The sequence below is a fragment of the Haliaeetus albicilla genome, chromosome 7 (genome assembly GCF_947461875.1).
Source record: "Haliaeetus albicilla chromosome 7, bHalAlb1.1, whole genome shotgun sequence".
Taxonomy (NCBI): Eukaryota; Metazoa; Chordata; class Aves; order Accipitriformes; family Accipitridae; genus Haliaeetus; species Haliaeetus albicilla.
In genome coordinates this window covers 38477914-38501051 of record NC_091489.1, presented here as the reverse complement: position 1 = coordinate 38501051, position 23138 = coordinate 38477914, and the positions used below count along the sequence as shown (strand labels likewise).

Genomic DNA, 23138 nt, shown 5'->3' with positions numbered 1-23138 from the left:
GTGTTCTCCACAGCAGCCCATACTGTGTTTTGGATTTGTGACTAAAACACTGTTGGTAACACACCAGTGCTTTGGCCACTGCTAAGCAGCACTTGCACAGTGCTGAGGTTTTCTTTTGTCTCTTTTTTTTCCCCTCCCATCAGCAAGTAGGCCGGGGGTGCACGAGAACTTGGGAGGGGATGCAGCTGGGCCAGCTGACCTCAGCTGACAACAGGGATGTTCTATACTGTATGATGTCATGCTCATCAGTAAAAGCTGTAAGAAGGGGGGGAAAGTGTTTGCAGTTACGGTTTGTGTGTCTTCCCAAGGAACTGTTACGCGTGCCGAGGCCCTGCTTTCCAGGAAGTGGCCTGCCAATGGGAGGTAGCGACCAAGTTCCTTACTTTGCTTGTGCATGCAGCTTTGCTTCACCTATTGATCCACAAGTTTTCAGCTTTTGCTCTTCCAAGTATCTGCCCTCTCCTGCTGTGGGGTAGGGGGAGCAGAGCTGCTGGCCAGAGTGACCCTACCACGCAGGCACACGAGCGAGGTGGGTGTCTCCAGGCAGGGCCTGTGGCCGATGCTGCTTCAGGCTCCTTGGACGCTACAGCACAGGGCTTTGACACGTGCCTCCCCTCCTTTTCCCCCACCTCCTCTGCTGAGCTTGTAGAGGTGGCGATGGGCAAATGAACGCGGTCAGACCTCGCTGCTGGGCCACACGTGGCATCGGTAAAGCCAGACGCAGCTGTGAAACCAAGCTGGCGTCAACGCTTGCCCTTTGGCAGACGACCTCTTGACGCAGGGCAGGAGCAGGGGCTGTAGGCAGCGCCGGGTCAGAGCCTACAGCGTCCCGCGCGGCACTGCCTGCATAAAGCGCAGTCGGGGCACGAGCCCTTGCCCCCCCCCACCTCCCAGGGCCAAACTCCCCCGCCCCGGGCAGCGCCGGTCCTGCCCGGAGACCCGTTCGCGGCGCGGTTTCCCGCAGGCAGCGAAGAGCTGCCGGCCGAAGCCGCGCGTGAGCAACGGCTTTTGCAGCGGCAGAAAAATCAACCGGGGGCGCAGGCGCGGGACTGGCAACCACCACGAGGCCGGGCCGTGCCAGGCGCTGGCCGGCGATTCCCCTCTTGGAGCTCCCCCTGCCCCCTGGGTGGCGGCGGCCTGCGTGCGCCTACGCACCCGCGCAGGCGTGAGCCCGGCGCGGTCCCGAAGGCGGGACAGCACCGGCAGACGTGCCCCCCCGCCCCCGAGGCCCGCGGGAGGGACCCGAAGGGGCGGGGGAGGCGGTCACGTGAGAAGCGAGGGCTGGGCCCGTCCCCAAGATGGCGGCCTACCTGCAGTGGCGCCGCTTCGTCTTCTTTGACAGAGAGGCGGTGAAGGAGCCGCCGGGGCCCGATGGGGCCGGCGGGAAGCCCTTCGCGCTGCCGCCGGGCATCGCGGTCTGCGACTCGGGCCGGGGAAGCCTCGTCTTCGGGGATATCCTGCACGGCGGCGGGAGGCGGCGGCGCCGGGCGCTTTGGCCTGCGTGGGGCTCGGTGGGGCCGGGAGCCGCGGCCGGTCGGGCCGGGCCGGGCCGGGTCGGGTCGGGTCGGGTCGAGTCGAGTCCGCGCCGCAGGCGAGTCCCTGGCGGTGTCTAGCGCGGGCACGGCTCCCGCGTGGGCTTGGGGCCTCTCCAGCCGTGGGAGTGCGGCGGCTTCCTGCACTCTCTTGCCCTTTGCCTGTTAAAAAAACCCCGGCCGCTGGGTGTTTTGGTGCTCTTGGGTTGCTCTGCAGACGTGTGTTTACTGTAGCCTTACCAGAGGTCAGCAAGAAGCAAGCGTTAAGGTTTTTGATTCCGGTGCGATTGGAGGTGTGCGTTTGGGTTTCTTTTTTTTCCCCGCCCCTTTGTGTGCCTTAACCGTGATCTACATATGGAAGGTCAGATTTGGTTTTTGCCTCGCTCCCTTCAACTCAGTAGCTTCCAAGCTTACAAGCTAAGGGTAACGCATCTGTACCAGCTGAAACAGCACAGTATCTTGGTTTCTGTTGGTGAGGACGAAGAGGGTATTAACCCCTTGGTAAGTCAAACGAACAAGAGAGGAAAATGCATTTGTATTGGGGGGGGTCTTTCTTAAGACTACGGCAATTACCTTGGTTGGCCTTTCTTACCTTAAGTAGCTTGCTCAGTCTGGGCACTGTTACATTTGATGCTGGGTCTTGGCCGCCTAACACCTCATGTTTTGCTTATGCCAGATTGTCGTCGTTTGTAGGTTAAAGTCTGGAACCTGGAGAAACGAGATGGTGGCAATCCTCTTTGCACACGAATTTTTCCAGCGATACCGGGTAACAAGCCCACAGTCGTATCCTGCCTAACTGTCCACGAGAATCTTAACTTCATGGCTATTGGTAAGTAAAACTAAACTGTAATAATTTAAGAAAAATGTTACGGTCCTGACTCAGATGTAAGGAAAATTAATAGATAGCACAAAAACCGGCACAGAACCTCCTGACAGTTTTTCTTCTCACGCAGTTTTCATGTTATTCTTACAGGGAGATAGTCTATTTTGTGCTGTCAGAGAGCTTGAGAAGATAAATACATAAATTTAGCCTGAGTCTGTGTATATTACAGTAATAACTTTGATACTTACAAGGGAAGCACATATTTTTAGTTGATGTCATCTTTCCCCGCCAGTCAGTAAGATTATGCATTTATCGAACTTTGTACGAAATTTAGCTTTTGTTGTAGTACGGGGAAAAAACATAGGTTTTCTGATACTTAATGTTACAGAGAGATTTTTTCAAGCACTGTATAGAAACCTTTTTTTAAAAGAAAAAAGCTAATTTCCCTTTTTGGATTTAACCATTCCTTTGTAATATTTCTTGCTTAACTTCTGACAGAGTGAGAGCAGTAATGCTGTGAGGTTACAAGCGCTTTCAGTGAGTTGGCCCCTGCACTGAAATCCAAATGCTTTCCGTATGTGTCTTGTGGCTTTCTACCCTGGCACAACTTGCAGGACTGGGGCTGCCGGCAAGCTGTGAAAACAGCATGTTTTACTTGCTCTTAGGAAATCTTCCTCTAGTCTTTGTAACAGTGTGTAGTATGTTTCGAACAAGCAAGTGAATTAAAATGATAGTTACAATTGGTGGATGAGAAAGCTATTTGTAAAACAAAGTACAGACAGACTCAAACAAAAAAAGCCCCGTGAGTGAAGTTTGCGTGTGGAAAGCAAGTTGAACCTTGCTGAACCGCAACACCCTGTGTGCAGTTGGGTGACAGCTCCGAACCATAACAGGAGTAATCGGGGGTTGTTTGGTGCCTACTTCTTGACACAAGAACCTGCAGCAATCCTTTTACATAATACGTTGCTGGCGAGCAAGGTGTTGTCACTGACTGGAGCTGCCCTAACTTACGCTGGATAATATTTCAGGTGTATCATATAAGTAACAGTTTAGTGTGTCCCCTTCACCAGGTTTTGCAGATGGGAGTGTTGTACTTACAAAAGGAGACATCACTCGAGACCGGCATAGTAAGACCCAGATCCTACATGAAGGCAGTTACCCGGTTACTGGCCTGGCTTTCCGACAGTCTGGCAAAACTACACACCTATTTGTGGTGACCACGGAGAACATCCAGGTGGGAAGTTAATTGGAAAAAATGAGACTCTAACTTGCAAATTGCATTGGCGTCAGAGTCTAGTTCAGAGTGATCCCCAAAACCTTGCGTTTCCTCTCTAGTCTTATATGCTTTCAGTGAAAGACTATCCTCACCTGGAGCTGGACACTCATGGATGTGGATTGCGCTGTTCATCTCTCAGCGACCCCTCCCAGGATCTCCAGTTCATTGTGGCGGGAAATGACTGTGTGTACCTTTACCAGCCAGATGAACGTGGCCCCTGCTTTGCCTTCGAGGGACAAAAGCTGATTGTTCACTGGTATCGGGGGTACCTCATCATTGTCTCCAAGGACCGAAAGACTTCTCCAAAGTAGGGCTCCTCGGAACAGACGAGTTCTTTTTGCTCTTGCAGCTTCCTGCTTTCCCCCTCTTTCCTTCTTCCCTGTGAAGCTTTGCTCTTGGGGCCGACTGCAACTTTCTCAGAGGTTGTTAAGATTCATCTGGACCCATATATTGATTAACTTGTGTTGTGAGAGTAGTGCAGTTAAGCATGCTGAATGAGTGGGATTTTTTCCCAGTCCTATGAATTTCTCAGTCTAACGCATAGATGGAATTTGTGTATAAATACCTGGTGTTTTGCCTCTAGGTCTGCTTAGTTTAATCGCCCAAATGGACCCACATATGACTTGCTCTCTGGACATCCCTAGTTTGCATAGGTATCAAGAATTCAAGTTATGGTCTCCTTGTTTTTCAAAACTTTCTTCTGCTTTCCAGGTCAGAGTTTGCTGGGAATGAGGCACAGAATTCGGACAAACAAGTCCTGAATATCTATGACTTGTGCAACAAGTTCATTGCATACAGCTCGATCTTCGATGATATAGTGGATGTCTTAGCAGAGTGGGGTTCTCTGTATGTACTGACCAGGGATGGGAAGATTCACGTACTGCAGGAGAAGGACACGCAAACCAAACTCGAGGCATGTAAATCTGTTTTGTTATTAGTCTCTGCCTTATGTCTGCAAGATTGTACTGGCTCTGCAGATTGAAAAGTTGAACCATTCAGGTAAGTGAGTTACGTAACAAGTGACCCAACAGCTTTTCAGCATAACCAGTGTTACAAGGCATTTGGTATTTAAAAGCCCGAGCATGTGTGTGTGTACGGCACCCAAAAGAAGAAATGAGTTGTCTTCCAGGCGGGTTTGACCTTTTTTTGTGGGGTGCTACTTCCCTCATACTGCTCTTGCCGTGTATTTAACAGATGCTATTCAGAAAGAACTTATTTGAAATGGCCATTAACCTGGCCAAGAGCCACCACTTGGACAGCGATGGTTTGTCAGAGATTTTCCGGCAGTATGGTGATCATCTGTATAACAAGGGGAACCATGATGGAGCCATCCAGCAGTATATCCGGTAAGTGGGGGTCTTACGGAGCCATGACGGTGTAGTCCGGATAGGAGCTACGGAGGCCTTGGTTTCTGTTTCAGCCCAGGAATAAAACCAAACCAAAACAATAAAGCACGGCTTGAGGTGAAAGCTCTACCAGTAGAGAGAAACATGTCAGTGAGATTAAAAGCCTCTGAAAAAGTTGCTTGAAAATTGCTCTGTACACCTTAAGTTCTCCTCTTTGATCGTATTTTAACATGAATAATGAAGGCACATTGGGATGGAGTGGGGCCTGATGACATCATTATAAACAAGGGATCACTCTAGGTGAGATGGGTGGTGTGATTTGACCGTGTATGGCAGTCTTCTTGGAAAATGCTCAAACAGCTTAATGTCAGTTTTAAAATGTCTTGGGTTTTTTAAAACTTGGAGCAGCCTGTTTTGGGGCTTCATGTTCGGTCTTTTTAAAATGCCACAAAGTGTTACGTTCCTGTAGAACTGAAACTTTGGAGTCCGTCCAGTGAGAGTTGGCACGTATTTTATTATCAACTTGCATTAAGTGTCAGGATAACTGTGGCTAAACTGCTCCATGTGGGCACGGGTGTTTAAAGCTGACTTTGAGTTACGCGACTGAAATGAAGGAAAATGTAGCTTTTGCTCCCCTTTTTTTGGGCTTCCCGGTTAGCTGTGGTCAAGAGCGTAGTCCATCTTCTCACTGCCTCCTTTAAAGGAGGATTAACTCCTTGTGTGCTGTCAAGTGTCGTCCCGATGGCAGCCTTTGTAGAGGATTGTTTGTTTCACTGTGCGTGCAGATGAATGGGTGGTCTTATACCATATGTAGCTGTTACTTCTGATGCATAGCTGAGTGGTCCCAAGTGGGTTAGTGCCTGCTGAAGTTAAGGCTTCTCCGTACTCTGTTAATTTCTCCATTTATTTTGACTTCCTGAGTATACGGTCTCTTGTAACGTGACGCTTCCCCTCCCAGAACTATAGGGAAGTTGGAACCGTCTTACGTTATTCGGAAATTCCTGGACGCTCAGCGTATCCACAACCTCACTGCTTATCTGCAGACGCTCCACCTGCAGTCCCTGGCCAATGCAGACCATACTACACTTCTGCTGAATTGCTATACCAAACTCAAAGACAGCTCCAAACTGGAGGAGTTCATTAAGGTATTGGGGGGAAGGTGAAATCATGCAAAGTAGTTATGTCACCATCATAATTAAGAAGGGGTAGCAGTGACATTGTAAATTGGCTCCCATGGGGCATCTGAGAGAGAGCATGGATTTGTCCCTCCGTACCCCTGTCTTTGCTCCTTTATTTCCAAGCTCTTGGTTATGTTCTCAGTTTGCCTGGCTTGCTGTCTGAGTCTGGAGCGTGCTGGCTTTTGCCAGTGTGACTGGCAAGCTAATGAGAGGTGGTTAGACCACTTCCTTTCTGCATGTGTGATCTTTCCCGTGTGTGAGAGGTACTAAGTTGTCCCTGCTCCGGCTTTCCTCCTCTTACATAAATGATTGCTGCTTGTGGACTGTGGGAATGTTGCTGAGGGACCATCTTTCTGCTTTTGTTCTTATAGACGAGTGAGAGCGAGGTCCACTTTGATGTGGAAACGGCGATCAAGGTGCTTCGTCAAGCAGGTTACTACTCCCATGCTGTATACCTGGCAGAGAAGCACGCGCATCATGAATGGTACCTCAAAATCCAGCTAGAGGACATCAAGGTGAGGAGACATTATTGCTCCCATGTTCTTACTGGGGAGAATACCACTTCTCTAGCCTCCTCTTCAGCGAGAATACCATTTCACTGACCTCTTCCCTGCAGCTAGCGTGCTGACAGGACTGCTGAGGCAGCAGTAACAACACCTGCTGCTGCTGCTTGTGTGTTGGCTTTCCACTTTTGGCTTCTGCGGTAGACTAGGGGTGGAAATTGGAGGGTCTTGTTCTCTTTCGGATGTGGCTTTTTACAGTGCCCTTTAAAAGGAAGGAGGGTCATTAGTGAGAGATTGATCTAAATCGTGCTCTCTTTCCCCTGGGCCACAGCTGGTCTTCCTCTGTGAGGAAGAAAACAAGCAGGAATAGTGAACCAGGTGATAATTCAGAGGAAACGGTGTTTGTGGCATACTTGCAGCATGTCTTCAGTGCTTTCTGTCCTAACCTCGAAGCGGAGAGCGGAGGCCATTCTCATGTGATTATTTTGCTGGCTGCCTCCACAGAACTACCAAGAGGCTTTGTGCTACATTGGAAAACTGCCTTTTGATCAGGCAGAGAGTAACATGAAGCGGTACGGTAAAATCCTGATGCACCATGTCCCTAATGAAACCACAGAATTGCTGAAGATCCTTTGCACTGATTACCGGCCGTCGGGAGACAACGAAGGCCCTGGGATGCTGGAAGGAAAAAAGGTACGGTTTGCGTTGACTGAGAGTTGTTGCTCTTGAGTGGTGTCTTTGAATCCCATTCGCATTCCTGCCAACCCATAACCTTTCCAGGTGGGCACTAATAACATGAGGCAACTCAACTTTGCAGCAAGCGAGTGCTCCTGCGTGCCTTGCGGTGCAGGCCTGATGTTTTAGGTATAATGAGAAGCCCCGTCCTGGTGTACTGGTAGTCCCAGAGACAAGAGACTGCTTAAAGCTATTGCTCAGAACTGATTCCTGCCGTGATCGGCATCCCGTACCGTGCTGTATCTGTCGTGTCATGGACTCTGGGAATGACCACTTGGTGCGGCAAGGAAGAAGCGCCAGTCTGGCTGAGACTGAACTGGGTGCTCAACTCTTTCTGGCTGTGTTACAGGCTAATTCAGAGGAGTTCATTCCGGTCTTTGCGAACAACTCCCGAGAACTGAAGGCTTTTCTGGAGCACATGACTGAGGTGCAGGCTGACTCTCCGCAGGGTGTCTATGACACTTTACTGGAACTTCGGCTCCAGAACTGGGCACATGAACAAGATGAGCAGGTTTGAGCTCCTCCAGCTTTGTGTTTTGAGAGGGACATTTGGTGTCTTTGAATCAGATTTGCATTCTTGCCAGCCCTTAACCTGTCCAGATGGGCCTTGGTAACATGAGGCAATACATACGCTGTGCTGGACAAATGGCACATAAATGGGAAAGCGGCCTGCTAGCGGGAGAATACGCCTTTCAGTGAGGCTGAGCTTGTTTTGTATGAATCTCATTTAAGAACAGATTCTAGACAATACAACCTCTGTGGGCAGATGCTTCTCCCACAAGAGTAGCTCTATTTGCTTGCCTAGATCTCTGAGGATGCTGGCTGTTTGGGCGGAAGAAATCACGTCCTGTTTGCTTAAAAGGGATAGAGGGCAAACAGCAAAATTGTCCTCCTCTTTGAAAGAGCTGCAAATTGTTGTCAGGTCTTAGTGCAAAATGTTCTCTGCGCATGTGTTGCTCTCCCCGACCTCTCGCCCTTCTCTGTAGATCAAGGAGAAGCTGCACAATGAAGCCCTCACCCTCCTGAAGAGTGGAAGGTTCAAAACAGTCTTTGATAAGGCCTTGGTCTTATGTCAGATGCACAATTTCAAGGATGGTGTCCTCTACCTATATGAGCAGGGCAAACTGTGAGTGTTGCTCTTGTCTATAGGGTCCTGTCCCCCCCGCCCCCACTGCAGGGATTTCTGAGCCATAAATGTCCCTGCCTTACAATGGTAACAACCTCTTTAGTATCTCAAGATGGGAACTGTAGATTGTTGCTCAGCTGAAAATACCTTGTTGATAGAGCAGGGCAGTTATGTAGAGAGTGAATGACAGATCTGCCTTGGCTTCTGTGTGAATGTCTCGGGATTGCACGGCTGGGTGAAAAACGGAGGTCCCTGTAACAACTCAAAAGGAAGGATTGTTGCAGCTGATGAGTCTCTTTCTCCTGTAGTTTCCAACAGATCATGCACTACCACATGCAGAACGAGCAGTACAAGAAGGTGATCGAGGTGTGCGAGTTGTATGGAGACCAAGAGGCTTGTCTCTGGGAACAGGCTCTCGGCTACTTTGCACGGAAGGAGGAGGACTGCAAAGAGTATATTGCTGCGGTGCTGAAACACATTGAGAGCAAGAACCTTATGCCTCCGCTCCTTGGTAATAACGACATGGGGCACCCCCAGAAAAACCCAACCACCAAACTAGTTTATAGCACTCTCTGTAGATTAGAAATTTGAGAGAAGTATCAACGAAGTTTGAGCCCACCATTGGAAGTAATAACGTGCTCTATAGGGAAAAGCGATGCCGGTTACAGGCCCCTAATTAGGAAGAAAGATGTGTTGTATCAGTCGTAGAGATGTCTGTATGTGACTTCTGTTCTGTCAGTGTGGGGAGGTGAAGGGCTTGCTGAAACTCCTGCTGTGCCTTGGTGGAGAAGTTGAAATGGAATCCAATCCACTAGATCCTTGCTTTGCCCTTTTTGGTCTGAGCTATCCAAACATGCTCGCAGTCACCCATTTCTGAAAGAGGTCAAACTAAAATCGAGTTTTTAAATGAGCTCTCCGATTCAGTAAGAAATGCTGACTGCCTTTGTCTGTAAGTGGCCTTTTACAGGAAACCGGTCTGTCCAGGTAGGACTGACTAGTGTAGCTGCAGTTTTTTTGCTTGTGTTTAAACTAACATCTCTGTTGTTCTCAGTTGTGCAGACGCTGGCTCATAACTCCACAGCCACACTGTCTGTGATTAAGGATTATCTTGTCAACAAGCTGCAGAAGCAGAGCCGCCAGATAGAGCAGGATGAGCAGAAAATTCAAAAATACCGAGAAGAAACTACAAGGATCCGCCAGGAGATCGAAGAGCTAAAAGCAAGGTGCGGGACTGTGTGCTGTCTTGTCTTATAGGGGATAAAACCGTTGTTCTCTTTTCTTAAGGAAAAGCATACTTTGTCTTTCTCGCCCTTCTGCCTCCTCTCACTCTCTCAGTCCCAAGATCTTTCAGAAGACCAAGTGTAGCATTTGCACCAGTGCCCTGGAGCTGCCTTCAGTCCACTTCCTGTGCGGCCATTCCTTCCACCAGCATTGCTTTGAAAGCTACTCCGAGAGCGATTCAGAATGTCCTACTTGCATGCCAGAAAATCGCAAAGTGATGGACATGATCCGAGCCCAGGAGCAGAAGAGAGATCTGCATGACCAGTTTCAGCATCAGGTAGGGTAATGTGGCCCGTCGTACCAAGTTTAAATAAGTAGGGTTTAGATTCATTTACAGATACCCAGAGGCTGGTAGAGAAGGGTAAGGGTGAAAGTATTTTGTAAAGGAGGTTATGCTGACTGCGAATAATGAGGCATTAAGCCCTTGGGTTGTCTGCATTAGGTATAGGGCATAACGAGTCCTTGATGCTCTCCAAAGGTGAAAGAGAAAGTATTCTCACCAGACCCTGAAAGGGATCGAGATGTACTGGTCCGTGTGACAGCTGGTCCACAAGTTGCATAGAACAAATTGAGGAGAAAGGAAAAAAAAAAAAAGTAGCGTGAGTCGGAACAGGGACAGGATGGTGCAGGCGGGGTACGCCAAAAGTGCCGTGTCTGCATCGTCCTCCCCAAGGATGAAGTGGCGAAGTTGAGAGCGGGGCATCAGCTGGAACATGTTAACGTAGGTGGAAGCTTGAGTAGCTGAGGCAGTCGCTTTCCTCCTTAAGATAATTGTTCATTACCTCTTGAGCGCATGGCTCAAAACGTAGGATTGGAACAAGAGGTGGAAGGGCCAGCGGCAGAAAACCTTAGCGGTGGAAGCTGCTGGGGCAGCACTTGCCTCGAACTAGCAGAACAGCCAAGGAGAGGAGGCTTGGGCTGCTGTGTCTCGAAGAACGAGGCTGCGGGGCAGGGGCTGAAAGAAAGGGGGCCGGGGGCTCGGGAGGCTCTTCCTGACGCTGCTGCTTTGTCTCCGGCAGCTCAAGTGCTCCAACGACGGCTTCTCCGTTGTCGCCGACTACTTTGGCCGAGGCGTCTTCAATAAGCTCACCCTCATCACGGACCTGCCCTCGGGAAAGGCGGCTACGACGATCGAGGCGGGCCTGCAGCGGGAGCTGCTCATCCACGCCAAGCGCAGTACCTGACGCCGGCCCGCGTCACCGCGCGCCCTCTCGGGTTGTACGGGCATCCCCGCGTGCGCTCGGGCTTCTTCACCCTCGTCTGTCCCTCCGCTCCCCCCCAATAAACCGGACTGGCAGCCGGGCCGTGCGCCCAGAGTACCGGGCGCACGGGGAAGGGCGGGGCCTCCGGGAGCGGGCGGCCTTCCGCAGCAACGCGGCCGTTACCGGCGCCGGAGGGTCACGTGGGCAGCCGGACGTGACGTCCGGGGGCGGGGCGGGGCCGGACCGCGCCGCGGAGCGGTGCGCGCTGACGGGCGAGGCGGCGTCATGGCCGAGCCGGGCGCGGCCGCCGTGAGTCGGGGGCCGGCGGGGGCTGGGGGCGCGCGCGCGGCGGGGGCGAGGCGGCGGGGGCGGGGAGGCGGGCGAACGGGGCGGCCGCTGACCCGGTTGTTGCCGCAGGGCGAGAACGGCGTGGGCGGCAGAGCGGTCCGCGTGGGCACCCGCCGGAGCCAGGTAGGCGGCGGCGGGGCTCCCGTCCTCGGCGCCCGCGGAGGTGCGGGGGGAGCCCGAGGCGGCGGCGCCGGGCGGGAGCGAAGGCGTTCGTCCCTCCGGGTCCCGGCGGTTCCGCGGCCCGGGAGGCACGTTCGAGTGGGGAGTCGGAGGGGAGGGGGTCGGGCACCGCGGCGGCTGCCGCTGCCGCGCTCCGGCTCACAGGCGCCGAGCTGCCCGGTGGGAGAGCCCGCGGGAGGGAGGGGGCCCGCGTTCCGCTGCCGTTCTCGGCACTCCGAGGGTCAGCGGTGGCAGGACTTTCTTTGGGGACTTTTTGACTCGCACGGCTCGTGCAGCTCTTCCAGGGAGGCGGGAAAGCCACGGCCCGAGGAAACCCCCAACCACTCGTGGCTTCGGGCCGCGCGAAGGACGGGGAAGGGGACGCCCCTAGAGAGGCGGTGGGTATCTCTGGCCAGCTGCGTGCAGCAGGGAGGAGCAGAATCGCCGAGGGAGATAAACGTCCTGCAGGCCTTTGTTTCTTCAGAGATAATCTCCTTCGTTCTGGTAGCACGTTCTAGGAAGAATTCTGTACTTTCAAGGAGGCGTAGACATTGGGGCAAGGGGCATAGCTGTGCATGCTTGCTACCTCTTTTTCTAACCTGAGGCTCTTGTGGCCCTTTACAAAGGGAAGCGGCTACTTATACTCGTTTTACATGTAGGGAAAGTACAGTCCTGAGAAGAAAGTTAATTGCCCCAGGCTACACAGCTCATCAGTGGGAGAAAAGCTGAAACTCACCTGCGGTTGCTTGAGTCTGCTGCTGCTTGCATGTGTGGAATGATCCTCTGCTAGTGTAATTCTGGTTTGATTTTGCTTGCTTCGGCTTATGCTCATGCGAGAAGCTCCAGGCAGTGGGTGAATCTCCATAGAATCATAGAATCATTTAGGTTGGAAAAGAACTTCAAGATCATCAAGTCCAACCATGAACCATGCCCACTAAACCATGTCCTGAAGCTGGACTGGGGTCTGACTTGCAAGAGCTTATAACTATTTCACTGCCGTTATCTGACACATTCCCAAAAAGAAAGATGATGGAGGGCCAAAAGGATTTGATATTTGAAGAGTGTCAATTCTTACTCAAAGTTGAACTAAGGGCAAAAGCAGTGGATGGGCTTCCTTTCAGGAAGTCTATCTTAACCTTCTAACCCAACTCATCTTTAGCATGGGCCATTCTTATGCAAGGGAACGTTCTTCCCACCCTTTACTGCTTTAAGATCTGTTGCTTGTTGTGCACGCAGACCTAAGCTGTTACTTTTTTTTGTCCATAGAACCTCTAAATAGAGCTCTGATCTTACAGAGTATAAATAACTCATATTTGCCAGTAACTATAGATTTTTCCACTGTCACTGTGAAATCCTATTCGCTTCTCCCAGAACTTGCATAATTGGTAAAATTCACGCTCTTAGAAAAAGCAGAGGGTACTAAGTGTGTGGTACGACTTGTCGTCCTTTCATCACTGAGCAACAGGAGGATGGTTTTTGCTTACCTTTCTGCCTGCTTGCTGATGAGCGGGCATCTTTCAGCAGTCGTGTTCTGCAGAGGTAAAACCAAGCAGCTCAAAGGTAGGTAGATAGATGCTGTCTATGAATAAGGGTGCCGAGCTGGTATAGAGAAATGGAACTTCTGACTGGGGGACAGCTAATGACCTTAGTAACACAGCTGGAAGTAGGGCATGCGGATCCTGACATGTAGGCTTCTGCTCTAGTCGCTCTTCGTAACTCGATAAAGTCTTTGTTTGGCTTGTCAGTGCTTGGATTACAATGGCGCTGGACATGGGGAGATGTTATTCTGCCACTTAGTTGATAAAATAAGTTCTTCGGTGAAATGCTGTGGTCATGATAGGAGTTCACATGGTTGAAGAAGTTTGTACCTATGAGAGATTTTACTTGGGGCTACTTATTTCTAATGCTTTTGATTTAGAGAATGTAGCAGTCACGCATGCCTGACCGTTGAAGAATGGCAAAGTCCTCTCCAGGTACTGTATGGACGATGTGCTTTTTGTTTAGGGCTTTGTTTTCTGCTTCGTTGCAGCTGGCCCGGATTCAGACCGACAGCGTAGTTGAGATGCTCCGTGAGCTATACCCTGACCTCTGCTTTGAGATTGGTAAGCTTTTTTTGGATGCTGCCCTGGGGTAGACGGCAGCAGGAGCCAGCTGCTTATCTTTGTGTGCAAGAGGTGTGTGTAGGGTGCTGTCACGAGGAGGAGGATTCGACCCGCTTATCTAAGAGCACCGTCTGAATTCAGTTAGGTTGTGTGGCTGAGCAACTGCCGCTGGTTTCTTCTAGGGGAGAAAGATGGATTTCATAAGCTCCTGATGATTGAAGCTCTGAGTATGTCATGCAGATGGTGTTATGTTGCTCCATTTGAGAACCTGGTATCGCTCTGGCTGCACCCCACTGTACCTTAGGGACATTTTTCTGCCTGGGGCTTGAGGCGTTCAACAGGAGTAATGTGATCCCAGCCTTGCAGTGAAGAGAACTGCCGAGTACCTGTTTACTGGCACTGCAGAGAAAGACAGTGGCAGTTTCCGTTGGGCCAGCTCTTCCCTAAACCTGCCCTCTTTCCCCTTGTTCTCTTTTTGAGGACAGTGAAGAAAAGTCTCAATTTCACTTGTCTTGAGCGCAGTGTATTTCTAGAAGCGAGCTGCTCTTATATTTACCTCGAGTCTGTGTTCATGCAGTAGCGTGTGATGCTGTACTGTTCGTTAGGTGTTATGTAGATATTTCCAGTCTAGGCCTAGGTGCTTTGATGGAGCCTCACATTTTACCTGTGCTCTCCCTCTGAGCAGTTGCCATGTCGACAACTGGAGACAAGATCTTGGATACAGCGCTTTCCAAGGTAAAGGATCTCTTCTTGCTCTATGCAATAAGTAATTGTATTTGATGGTACATTTACAGATGTTTCTTTTGTGATTCATGTTCCTCCATTCCTGCGTAGATTGGGGAGAAGAGCCTCTTCACCAAAGAGCTGGAAAACGCACTTGAAAGAAATGAGTAAGAGCTTGTTGTTTTCTCTCTCCCTCCTGTGGCATTAATGGTGCTCTTTGGACATCTTTGGCTTACTGCATGCTAGTTTCTAGTGATCTAGTTTCATTCTGTTCTGGTACCTCTCTGGCTAAGAAAGAAGTCCTTTGATAAGTCATTGTCTTTTTCTTTTTTTTCTTTCCCCTGTCTGCCCTGGGTTTAGGCCACGTATTTTGAAGTGGAGTAGTTGTGTCGCTTGGTCTGCCCCAGTTAGGTTTTTTTCTCCTGTAATTTGTGTGTTACATGTGCATCAGCGAAGATGTAATCTAATCAAATTCCTGTTTACAAGTACATTCTTTGAAAAATACTTTGCTTGGTGGACTTAACATATTGCGTAACATATTTAGTGTTATCACATTAACGTGTATTAACATATTGCCTGCTAATTATGCAGGAGAACTGGGCATGGGCAAGTTGTGCTGCTTTCTGGGTAACTTCTTTCTACAGAAACACTCGGTTCAGGCTCTGGCTGAGGCAGAGAGAGATTAGTGGGGCATTTTTCCATCTTTTTTTCTTTTTCAATATCCTGAGGAGGGTTTCAGTGGTGCTTGTGCCTTGGTTAAAGTAGGTTTAAAAACAAAGATATTCTTCTGCATCTCTGACACATAGGCACATGATACTGCATCTTCGAGTAAAGTTGGTGAAAAAATACTGGAGACTTGAGCGTTTATGATGATGTTCGTTTGCCTTGTAAAGAAGCAGATAGCTTTTACTTTGGCTAGCTATTATTTTCAGTTTGAAGCGTAATACCAGACAACGTACTGGTTGCATATTGATACGATGAGTCTCTCTGTGTGAACATCTCCAGCATCTTCCCTTCCTTCAACCTGATTGTTGTAATGTGTCTTGCATCGCTGCTGGGAGGAAGGCATTGTCTTAATTTTACAGGTGGGAAAAGAGAGACAGAGAAAGGTGAAGTGGCTTTTCTGGAATAACACTAGAATTGCGTAGTAATTCTGGCTCTAGAATCCTGAAATCCCTCCCTCTTCTCCACATTAATTCCCAGGGTGGATTCAACACTCTTCTGTGGATTCAACACTTTCCTGTAGATGACCTGCAGGCCTCTGGTAGGTACTGTGTGAGCTCAATCACCTGTTCAGTGACTACTGTCCTCTAATTTTTAGAGTTGACCTCGTGGTTCACTCCTTGAAGGACCTGCCAACTTCTCTTCCTCCTGGCTTTACCATCGGTGCTGTCTGCAAGTAAGTGTGGATGCAAGGCTCGATTCTCCAGGGGACTTGCATTTTACAGTGTTGGTAGTGGTAGGAAAGCAAAGTCAGCTTAGGGCCTTTTAGGTAGGTGTTCAAAGTTTGACCACCCTCTGATTAATCTCTGAAGCGGTAGAAGCACTAGAGCTGTCCCAGTGTTCCATAGCCAGCAGGTTTGCTGGCAATTGTTGCTTTTACAATGATGATGGGGTGTTTTGGAGCCAGAGGCAGTTCCTCTGGGGACCGATAGCAGCACTGTTAAACTTAACAGCCTTCTGTTAAATGATGTATCAGCTGTTTTGCACTTGCGTTGTTTTGCAGAAGGGAAAACCCACTCGATGCTGTTGTCTTTCATCCCAAAAACTGTGGGAAAACACTGAGCCTCCTTCCTGAAAAGAGGTGAGTGGGGAGAGGAAGGGGAAGACAGGTGTAAAAATGAAAGGGAGCAGTCAGTTGATACTTCCCAGCAGCAAGTTAATGAGCTCCTTGCTTTATCCTGTAGTGGTTTTACGCTGTGTTCCATTAGCTTTCCATAGACATTACACCGAACCTACTTGCTGAGAAGAGCAATGCTGTCTCATGGGAGTGCTGCACACTCAGTGAGGTTGGATCTCTCGAGCCACTCTTGAGTTGCAATGTTTTCTCAAGTTAGACCCTTTCTTATCACAGTCTCCAGAGTGAATTCCTGCTCCTTTGTATTGAGCTTACTGCAGGGGAATGCATACAATGGAGGCAGGGTGTCCGGTGCAGTATTTTAGCTTGCTTGGGCCTGAACTATGCTCTTGTTCTCACCCAGCTGGTTCCGATTTCTTCGTTGTTTTTTTGGCATTGCTTTCTTACGGTTCTGCTGAGAGCATGAGCAGTTTCTTCATTTTGAATTACCTGCCTTTTCATAGAGGTTATTGGAGTCTTTTGTCTGAGATAGCTGAGTGAAATTACTCAGATTAAGGTAACTATTAGATTATTTTTTTCCTGTTTTAAAGTAAAAGAAACAAACTAGCTGTGACACAAACATGGACTCATGCTTCTGTGTGTCTGGATATCAGGAAAATCGCATCTGGTTTAGGTTCCGGAGTACTGAGAAAAGTGAATAGCATACATCTCCAGAAGGGAAATACTGACTGCCCAGACTGGCAGTTTTCTGTGGTTTCCAGTTATGCATCCAACTGTTTCCAAAGGTCCTCCTCCCTCTGCCTTTCTACCATTGATGAAGTCCCTCCATTTTAGTAACTTCAGTCATCTGGCTATGTCTGGTTCAGTTTGGGGCAGCTGAGTCTTTATTTTTCTGTGACAAGTGTTGTGGTCTTTAAATGCAGTTTCATCAGTCCTTGACGGTGGCTAGGGGCAGCCCTCCAGAAGCATCTCCTGTAAATTGGTTCCTTGGGAGTGGCTTGCCTGCATCTAGCTTCAGCCAGGCTTTATAGTAAACCTCACAGAATGGTTTTCTTTCTTGTAAGGAGATACAAATCATTGGCAGGTTCTTGGATCTTCATTTCAATTAAAAAAAAAAAAAGTAATCATTTGTTTCCTTGCAAGTTCTGACATATCTCTGGCTGGAGGTAAGTGTAGGAATATTCTGGATTTCATTGATATTATTTTCCCCACAGCGTGATTGGAACCAGCTCACTTCGGAGAGCAGCCCAGCTCAAAAAGAAGTTCCCTCAGTTAGAATTCAGGGATATTGTATCCTTTCCTGGCAAAATGTGGGAGCTGGGTAAAGCTGCAAACAGAAAAATATAACTTAATGCGAAATTTAGATTCAGGGCTGATTTGTACCACCTGACTTACAAGAACAAACTGCTTCCTCAAAGGCTGCCCTCCACTAACCTATTCTGAGAGGGGTGTATAGTGTACCATAGCCCATTCTGTCCTCTACTTTCTCATGAGGCTGTAAAAAAGGGGCTAGCCTTAACCTAGCTGAGATTCGGTATGCAGATGAATTTTACGTTAAGGAATGTTTGTAAAACTGCTTGATGGGTTTGTTGTGGTAGTGTGCCCAAATGCCAATTGGTTCCCAATACCCCAGATGCGATTTGGGCCACTGGTTCCGATGTGGGCCAGTCAACTAGTGGTAAAAGGCACCGTTACTTTAGTCCTAGTAAAGTAGTTCTTTGCTATGCAAAAGGAGTTGGTGTCAAGTGTTAATAAGGTACTTAAATTACATGCATATCTTTTGAGAGTCAGTGCTTGAATTAATCCATAATGGTCAGCAAAATTCTATTTAAAGAAACAATTGTCCATATTTAACACTTCTTTCAGGACGGTACTCTGATTCTCATTTGGAGGCTGTTGGATTCTGTACATTCTGTAAATGCACTCAAGTGAATGTTAAGTGGTTATAGGACTGTTTGCCTGCTGTTTCTATGCTTGCTTAATCACTTCTACAGAGAGGGAATTTAAATACCCGCTTAAAAAAGCTAGATGAGAAGGAAGACTTCAGTGCCATCATCCTGGCTGCTGCTGGGCTGAAGAGAATGGGCTGGGAGAATCGCATTGGCCAGGTGAGGCGCAGCAAATACCATTCTCTGCCAAACTGTCAACTGCTTGCCTTTCAGACCTTGCGGCTGTCCTGTCAAAGACAAGCATGCAGTCTGCTGAATCCATTGCCACGTTAGCTTGTGATTTGATGCGCTTCGGGGAGGATTTCTTGGTTTTTTTTTTTTGGTGGTTGGTTTTTGTTTTTGTTTTCTTTACGCAGAAATCTATACTGTTCAGCTTTCCATGGTGCAGTAACAGTTTGTAATTTGATCATCTCCCAGCATTTCACAATACTTCTGTCTAGCAATGCAGCAATGTGCATGACTAAGATTTTTCTGATCAGCTAATTTACGAAGTGTTACAGTCCAGGTGAAGGAAAGTGCATTATCTCACTTTAGGGGTGGAAACACTGAGGCACGGGAAGGGGGAGGTGATAGTTCTTTGGTCAGGCACAAAATCAGGTGCGGTTAGAGGTGAGCATAAAATTGGGCTCTCACTTCCTGTATTCCAAATGGTGCAACTTGAGTTAACTCTGATTTTACTTTCTTCCAGCTCCTAAGCCCTGAAGATTGTCTGTATGCTGTTGGACAGGTGCGTTACAACTTTTGTATCTTAAGCCATACTGCGTATTGAAAGCCAGCAGCAGTACAGTCTGTCAGAGTAGTTAATTATGCTGAATACTTCTTGTGTGTTGGTTTGTTGGCCATTATGCTGTTCTAGGTACAGCTTGTGGGAAGAAAGGTAGTCAGCTGTTACCTGGTGTGGTGGGGGCTGGTTGCCACTAGTAATGGAAAAACGGTAAAGGTGTGTGTGTGGCACAACTACAGTGGGGTGATGCGGCAGATATGGGGCAGGCTCTGGGAGGGTCAGTGTTGCACTGTACCAAGATGATCGTGCAGAGCAACCACAGTGTCTTTGCCCTGTGACGCTCCCTCCTTCTCCCTTATGCACGGTGCCCGTAGGGTGGAGCTGAAACACCTGCCTTGGAGCACATTCTTAGTGCTCTTGTTTCCAGGCAGGCAAACCATTCCAGCCCATGCTGGCCATGCAGCTGAGTTTACAGTGTTGCAGAGTGGGTATCAAACTTGCTAAACCTGAGCTGGCAATACATTAGTGATTGCAAGTGATCAATCTGCAAGTTTAGTCTGAAATAGTGATTTTGATAATGCGTTTGTCAGGTACTGTATGGTTCCCCTCCCCCCACTCCCCCGTCACATTTCCAGTTTTTTAGGAAAGAATTTTGTTGCTGTAACTCATTCAGCACTTCATCTTTATCTTGAGAAATGTTGGGAAGCTTGGATTTATCCAGGCTTCTCATCGTGAAGGGACACTGGGGTGCGTGTTTCTATATATGCAGTTATAACTGAGGTTCTAGAACGGTTTGAGGTGACAGCATGATCTTGAACACTTGGCTGAAGTAAGTTCTGATCTTCCCTTTACAGTAGCTGTTATAGGATTTTCTGCAACCAGTGGATCATTTTGTAATTTATTTCTATAAATGTCTAAACATTGCTCACTTATGAAATGCATCTAAGCCCCTAATTTGTGTTTCATGACCAATGCTGAGTGCACACAGAGATGCATGAAGTTGAGGAATTACTATGATTATTATGTTGTGTGTTTCTTATTCTTATAGGGTGCCTTAGCAGTGGAAGTTCGTGCCAAAGACCAAGAGATACTGAATATGGTATCTGCCCTGCATGATGCAGACACCGTGTTACGCTGCATTGCTGAGAGAGCCTTTATGAAACGTTTGGTAGGTGTGGTGTTCTTGCTCTTCCACCTGCAGCAGTAAATACTGCTCTGCTAGTTGACGTGATGCCATAGTATGGGAAATCTGTTACACTTTCCTAAGGCTGCAAAGTAGAGATTACTTCTGAATTGAGAAGGGCCTGAGGAGCGATAGGCGGGGTTGCATGCAGCCTAAACTTTTCAGAGGCCTCTGCTTTGAATGTGTCAAGTAGGAGCCTCGGTGTCAGCTGCTTTCTCTTTCAGGAGGGTGGATGTAGTGTCCCTGTCGCCGTCAACACCATGCTGAAAGATGGCCAGGTGAGGAGTACTTTGTATTTATCTGGAATTATTTCTGAAAAACCTATTCCAGTGCGTGCATGTTCCGTGATACTACCCTGAAGGTAACTCCAGCAGGTACCTGTATAGCCAATTAGGGCAGGTTGGCTCCTGACCTGAGCCTTCTGGGTTTGTGTTCAAAGCAGGAGTACGAGAGTGGGTCTGGCTACTGAAGCTCAGTCTTCTAGAAAAATCCTTATTATAAGGACCAGATTTCCCCCCCCCTTCTTTAAAGGTAGCGTTGCCCTGAGATTGGAAAGTCTCGCTTCTGACCCCAGAAAAGCAGTGGTTTTACACAAGAGTGCAGTTAAGGAGGTGGGAGGCAAGAAAAGAGTTCAGCTTTCTTCTTGGGGAGTCGCATCTTCCCTAACAGGGATTATTTTTCTTAGTTTTATTGTACTGCTGTTCTTGCTGATCCCACTGCACTACAAAGGCCTTCCCTTCCAGACTTAGCTTCGTATGTCGTGTGGTTGGTTTTTTTGGTTTGCTTGGGTTTTTGGTTGTTTTTTTTTTGTTTGTTTGTTTGTTTTTAAAAAGGGGGTAGCTGGCTTTCTGTTTATTTGTTAACGTGGTATTAATCCCTTCTGTATGTCTTCCCAAGTTGTATTTGACAGGAGCAGTCTACAGTTTGGATGGATCCGATAGCCTGAAGGAGACTATGCAGACCAGCGTTAATTATCCCCAACAGGTACGTGAACCACAGTGGCTTCAAAATCCAAACCTGAAGCTGAATGACAAAACCAGACCTTTTGAAATCTATTACTTTTGGTCTGGTTCCTTGGAAACAGTAACAGCGCACTGTTCTCAAGGCTCCTCAGACCACAGATTTTACGCTGCTTCACATGTGGCTTACACTATCCATTGCCTGCTCCTTCCCGCTGCCTTATGTTGAGGTGTTTATATTTGCAGAATGAAGATGGACCAAATGACGACGTGCAGCATGTTGGCATCACAGCCAAGAATGTCCCTGGTCAGGCCCAGGAAGCTGCAGAGAACCTTGGTGTTGAACTAGCTAGTTTACTTCTGAGCAAGGGAGCTAAGCATATCCTTAGCGTGGCAAGGCAGCTCAACGATGCCCGCTAAACCTGTGGTGTGCTCTGCACGACTGCTAGAACTCTAGCAAGTCTTTGCAGCTATGCTGTCATCCTCCTTTGGAGGAAGAGATTTATTTAAATGCCCAGACTGGTCTTACCCGATGTTTGGGCACAAAAACTTGAAATACTAAGTTAACTAACTTGAGTAGTTTACGCTGTTCAGGGTTTTCATCCCTCTCTGCATTTCTCTAAATTGCGAAGTGTCTCTGTGAAGGTTTTTCAACAATTTTCGTAGCTAGGAAGGTTAAAAAAATAATAATTAACCCCTCCCCCCCCAATCTCTAAGTGTTCTATTCTGTTTAGGAACAAGGCACTCATGACAGATTATCATCAGAGACTCAGCTAGGATGGTACTGAAGTGCTGTACTGTGCTGACAGTACCAAAGTACTTTCAGTAGTCATTAATATTATTTGGGCCTGTTCACTCATCAGAACGCTGAAGAGGAAGACTGCTGTTAGGTTCCCAATACCGGGTTCCTCATAGTCAAGTAGCACAGATGCCATGTTTGCAGGGCTCAGTTAAGGTAAAGAATTAAGTTTGCAGTTACCAGATGCAAATTTGTCAGTTGGCCAGTAATAAATTAGGAAGTACGCGTAAAGCCAGTCTGGTTTCCCTTGTACGCCTGCCTACGAGGGTAGTTAGTCTGAGACAGTCATTCACCTACACTAACCTGTCAGCCAGGAGCTGAAGAGGAAGCCCCGATTTGGGCTATCGTGCCTTTCTCTGTAACTGCTAGCCCCTTCCTTTTACTGAGGCTCCTTGCACTCGCTACGGGGTCGCCAGCCTCTCGGCAGGGCCCATGCGTTACAGTGCCTTGTAGAAACACTGAAACGGCACCTCGCCGGGGTCCCGTTTTGGAAACGAAGCATCGTTTATTCTCTATGCAACGTCCACTGAATGTAACAGACGATAAATACAGCCGAATGACAAGCACCCCGGTGTAAGTCTAAGTCTTTACGGCGGAGCGGCTCTTCTGTTCGCAGTTCTTCTGACGGGGCTTGCGCGGGCACGTTCCTCACCGCCGCTTCAGAGCCGGCGCGCCGGGGCCCCGCAGCGCCGCCCAGCCGCCAGGCAGGCAGCCTGCCCGCCGCCAGCCCCGGCGGGGCGGGGCCCGGCGCCGCCTCCAGGCCCGCCGGCGGGACAGAGACGCGCCCCCTCCCCCCCGCGGATCGCAGCTCTCCCGGTGAGCAATGGGGGTGGCCCTGAAAAGGGCCTTTGTGTGGTGCCGGGGGTGGCCGGCCGGCCTAGTACTCCTGCGACTGCTGCCCGCTGCCCTTCTTGCCGGCCTTGGCGGGGCCCGCGCCGCCGCCGCCGCCCGTCTTCTTGGGCAGCAGCACGGCCTGGATGTTGGGCAGAACGCCGCCCTGCGCGATGGTGACGCCGCCCAGCAGCTTGTTGAGCTCCTCGTCGTTGCGCACCGCCAGCTGCAGGTGGCGGGGGATGATGCGCGTCTTCTTGTTGTCGCGCGCCGCGTTGCCCGCCAGCTCCAGGATCTCGGCCGTCAGGTACTCCAGCACGGCGGCCAGGTAAACGGGCGCGCCGGCCCCCACCCGCTCCGCGTAGTGCCCGCGCCGCAGCAGCCGGTGAACGCGCCCGACCGGGAACTGCAGCCCAGCCCGGGAGGAGCGAGACTTGGCCTTAGCTCGGGCCTTACCGCCGCTCTTGCCACGGCCAGACATGGCGCCTCCCCCCTCCGGAGCTCTGCGGCGAAGTGGGGCGGGAGGCCCCGCACCCAGCCTTTTTATAGCCCTCTGCGAAG

At 49.3% G+C, this 23138-nt stretch overlaps 3 protein-coding genes across 3 annotated transcripts; 2 read left to right on the top strand and 1 right to left on the bottom strand.

Annotated features, from left to right (window-relative positions):
* Positions 1-1282: 1282 nt before the first annotated feature.
* Positions 1283-11102, top strand: VPS11 (VPS11 core subunit of CORVET and HOPS complexes). The gene is made up of 16 exons (XM_069787802.1): positions 1283-1456; positions 1889-2033; positions 2226-2361; positions 3426-3589; positions 3691-3938; positions 4343-4544; positions 4826-4977; positions 5936-6122; positions 6527-6670; positions 7163-7351; positions 7743-7904; positions 8380-8519; positions 8828-9030; positions 9571-9742; positions 9855-10077; positions 10820-11102. The coding sequence occupies exons 1-16, from the start codon at positions 1299-1301 to the stop codon at positions 10982-10984; spliced, it is 2790 nt and encodes a 929-aa protein (XP_069643903.1). The 5' UTR covers positions 1283-1298; the 3' UTR covers positions 10985-11102.
* An 81-nt stretch (positions 11103-11183) lies between these two features.
* Positions 11184-22312, top strand: HMBS (hydroxymethylbilane synthase). Its single transcript, XM_069787808.1, has 14 exons — positions 11184-11311; positions 11420-11473; positions 13539-13611; positions 14297-14346; positions 14446-14501; positions 15656-15733; positions 16061-16138; positions 17347-17422; positions 18127-18240; positions 18770-18808; positions 19854-19973; positions 20213-20266; positions 20886-20972; positions 21194-22312. The coding sequence occupies exons 1-14, from the start codon at positions 11288-11290 to the stop codon at positions 21365-21367; spliced, it is 1077 nt and encodes a 358-aa protein (XP_069643909.1). The 5' UTR covers positions 11184-11287; the 3' UTR covers positions 21368-22312.
* On the bottom strand, positions 22227-23111 carry H2AX (H2A.X variant histone). The gene has a single exon (XM_069787809.1). The coding sequence runs from the start codon at positions 23056-23058 to the stop codon at positions 22624-22626; it is 435 nt and encodes a 144-aa protein (XP_069643910.1). The 5' UTR covers positions 23059-23111; the 3' UTR covers positions 22227-22623.
* Positions 23112-23138: the final 27 nt, after the last annotated feature.

Excerpts from the sequence above, each read along its gene's own strand:
- HMBS (XM_069787808.1), top strand. The coding sequence starts at position 11,288 with ATGGCCGAGCCGGGCGCGGCCGCC. Across the intron at positions 11,474-13,538 it reads TGGGCACCCGCCGGAGCCAG|CTGGCCCGGATTCAGACCGA; the intron begins GTAGGCGGCGGC and ends GCTTCGTTGCAG. Across the intron at positions 14,502-15,655 it reads AACGCACTTGAAAGAAATGA|AGTTGACCTCGTGGTTCACT; the intron begins GTAAGAGCTTGT and ends TCTAATTTTTAG.
- H2AX (XM_069787809.1), bottom strand. The coding sequence starts at position 23,058 with ATGTCTGGCCGTGGCAAGAGCGGCGGTAAGGCCCGAGCTAAGGCCAAG.
- VPS11 (XM_069787802.1), top strand. The coding sequence starts at position 1,299 with ATGGCGGCCTACCTGCAGTGGCGCCGCTTCGTCTTCTTTGACAGAGAG. Across the intron at positions 7,352-7,742 it reads GGATGCTGGAAGGAAAAAAG|GCTAATTCAGAGGAGTTCAT; the intron begins GTACGGTTTGCG and ends GCTGTGTTACAG. Across the intron at positions 8,520-8,827 it reads CTATATGAGCAGGGCAAACT|TTTCCAACAGATCATGCACT; the intron begins GTGAGTGTTGCT and ends TTTCTCCTGTAG.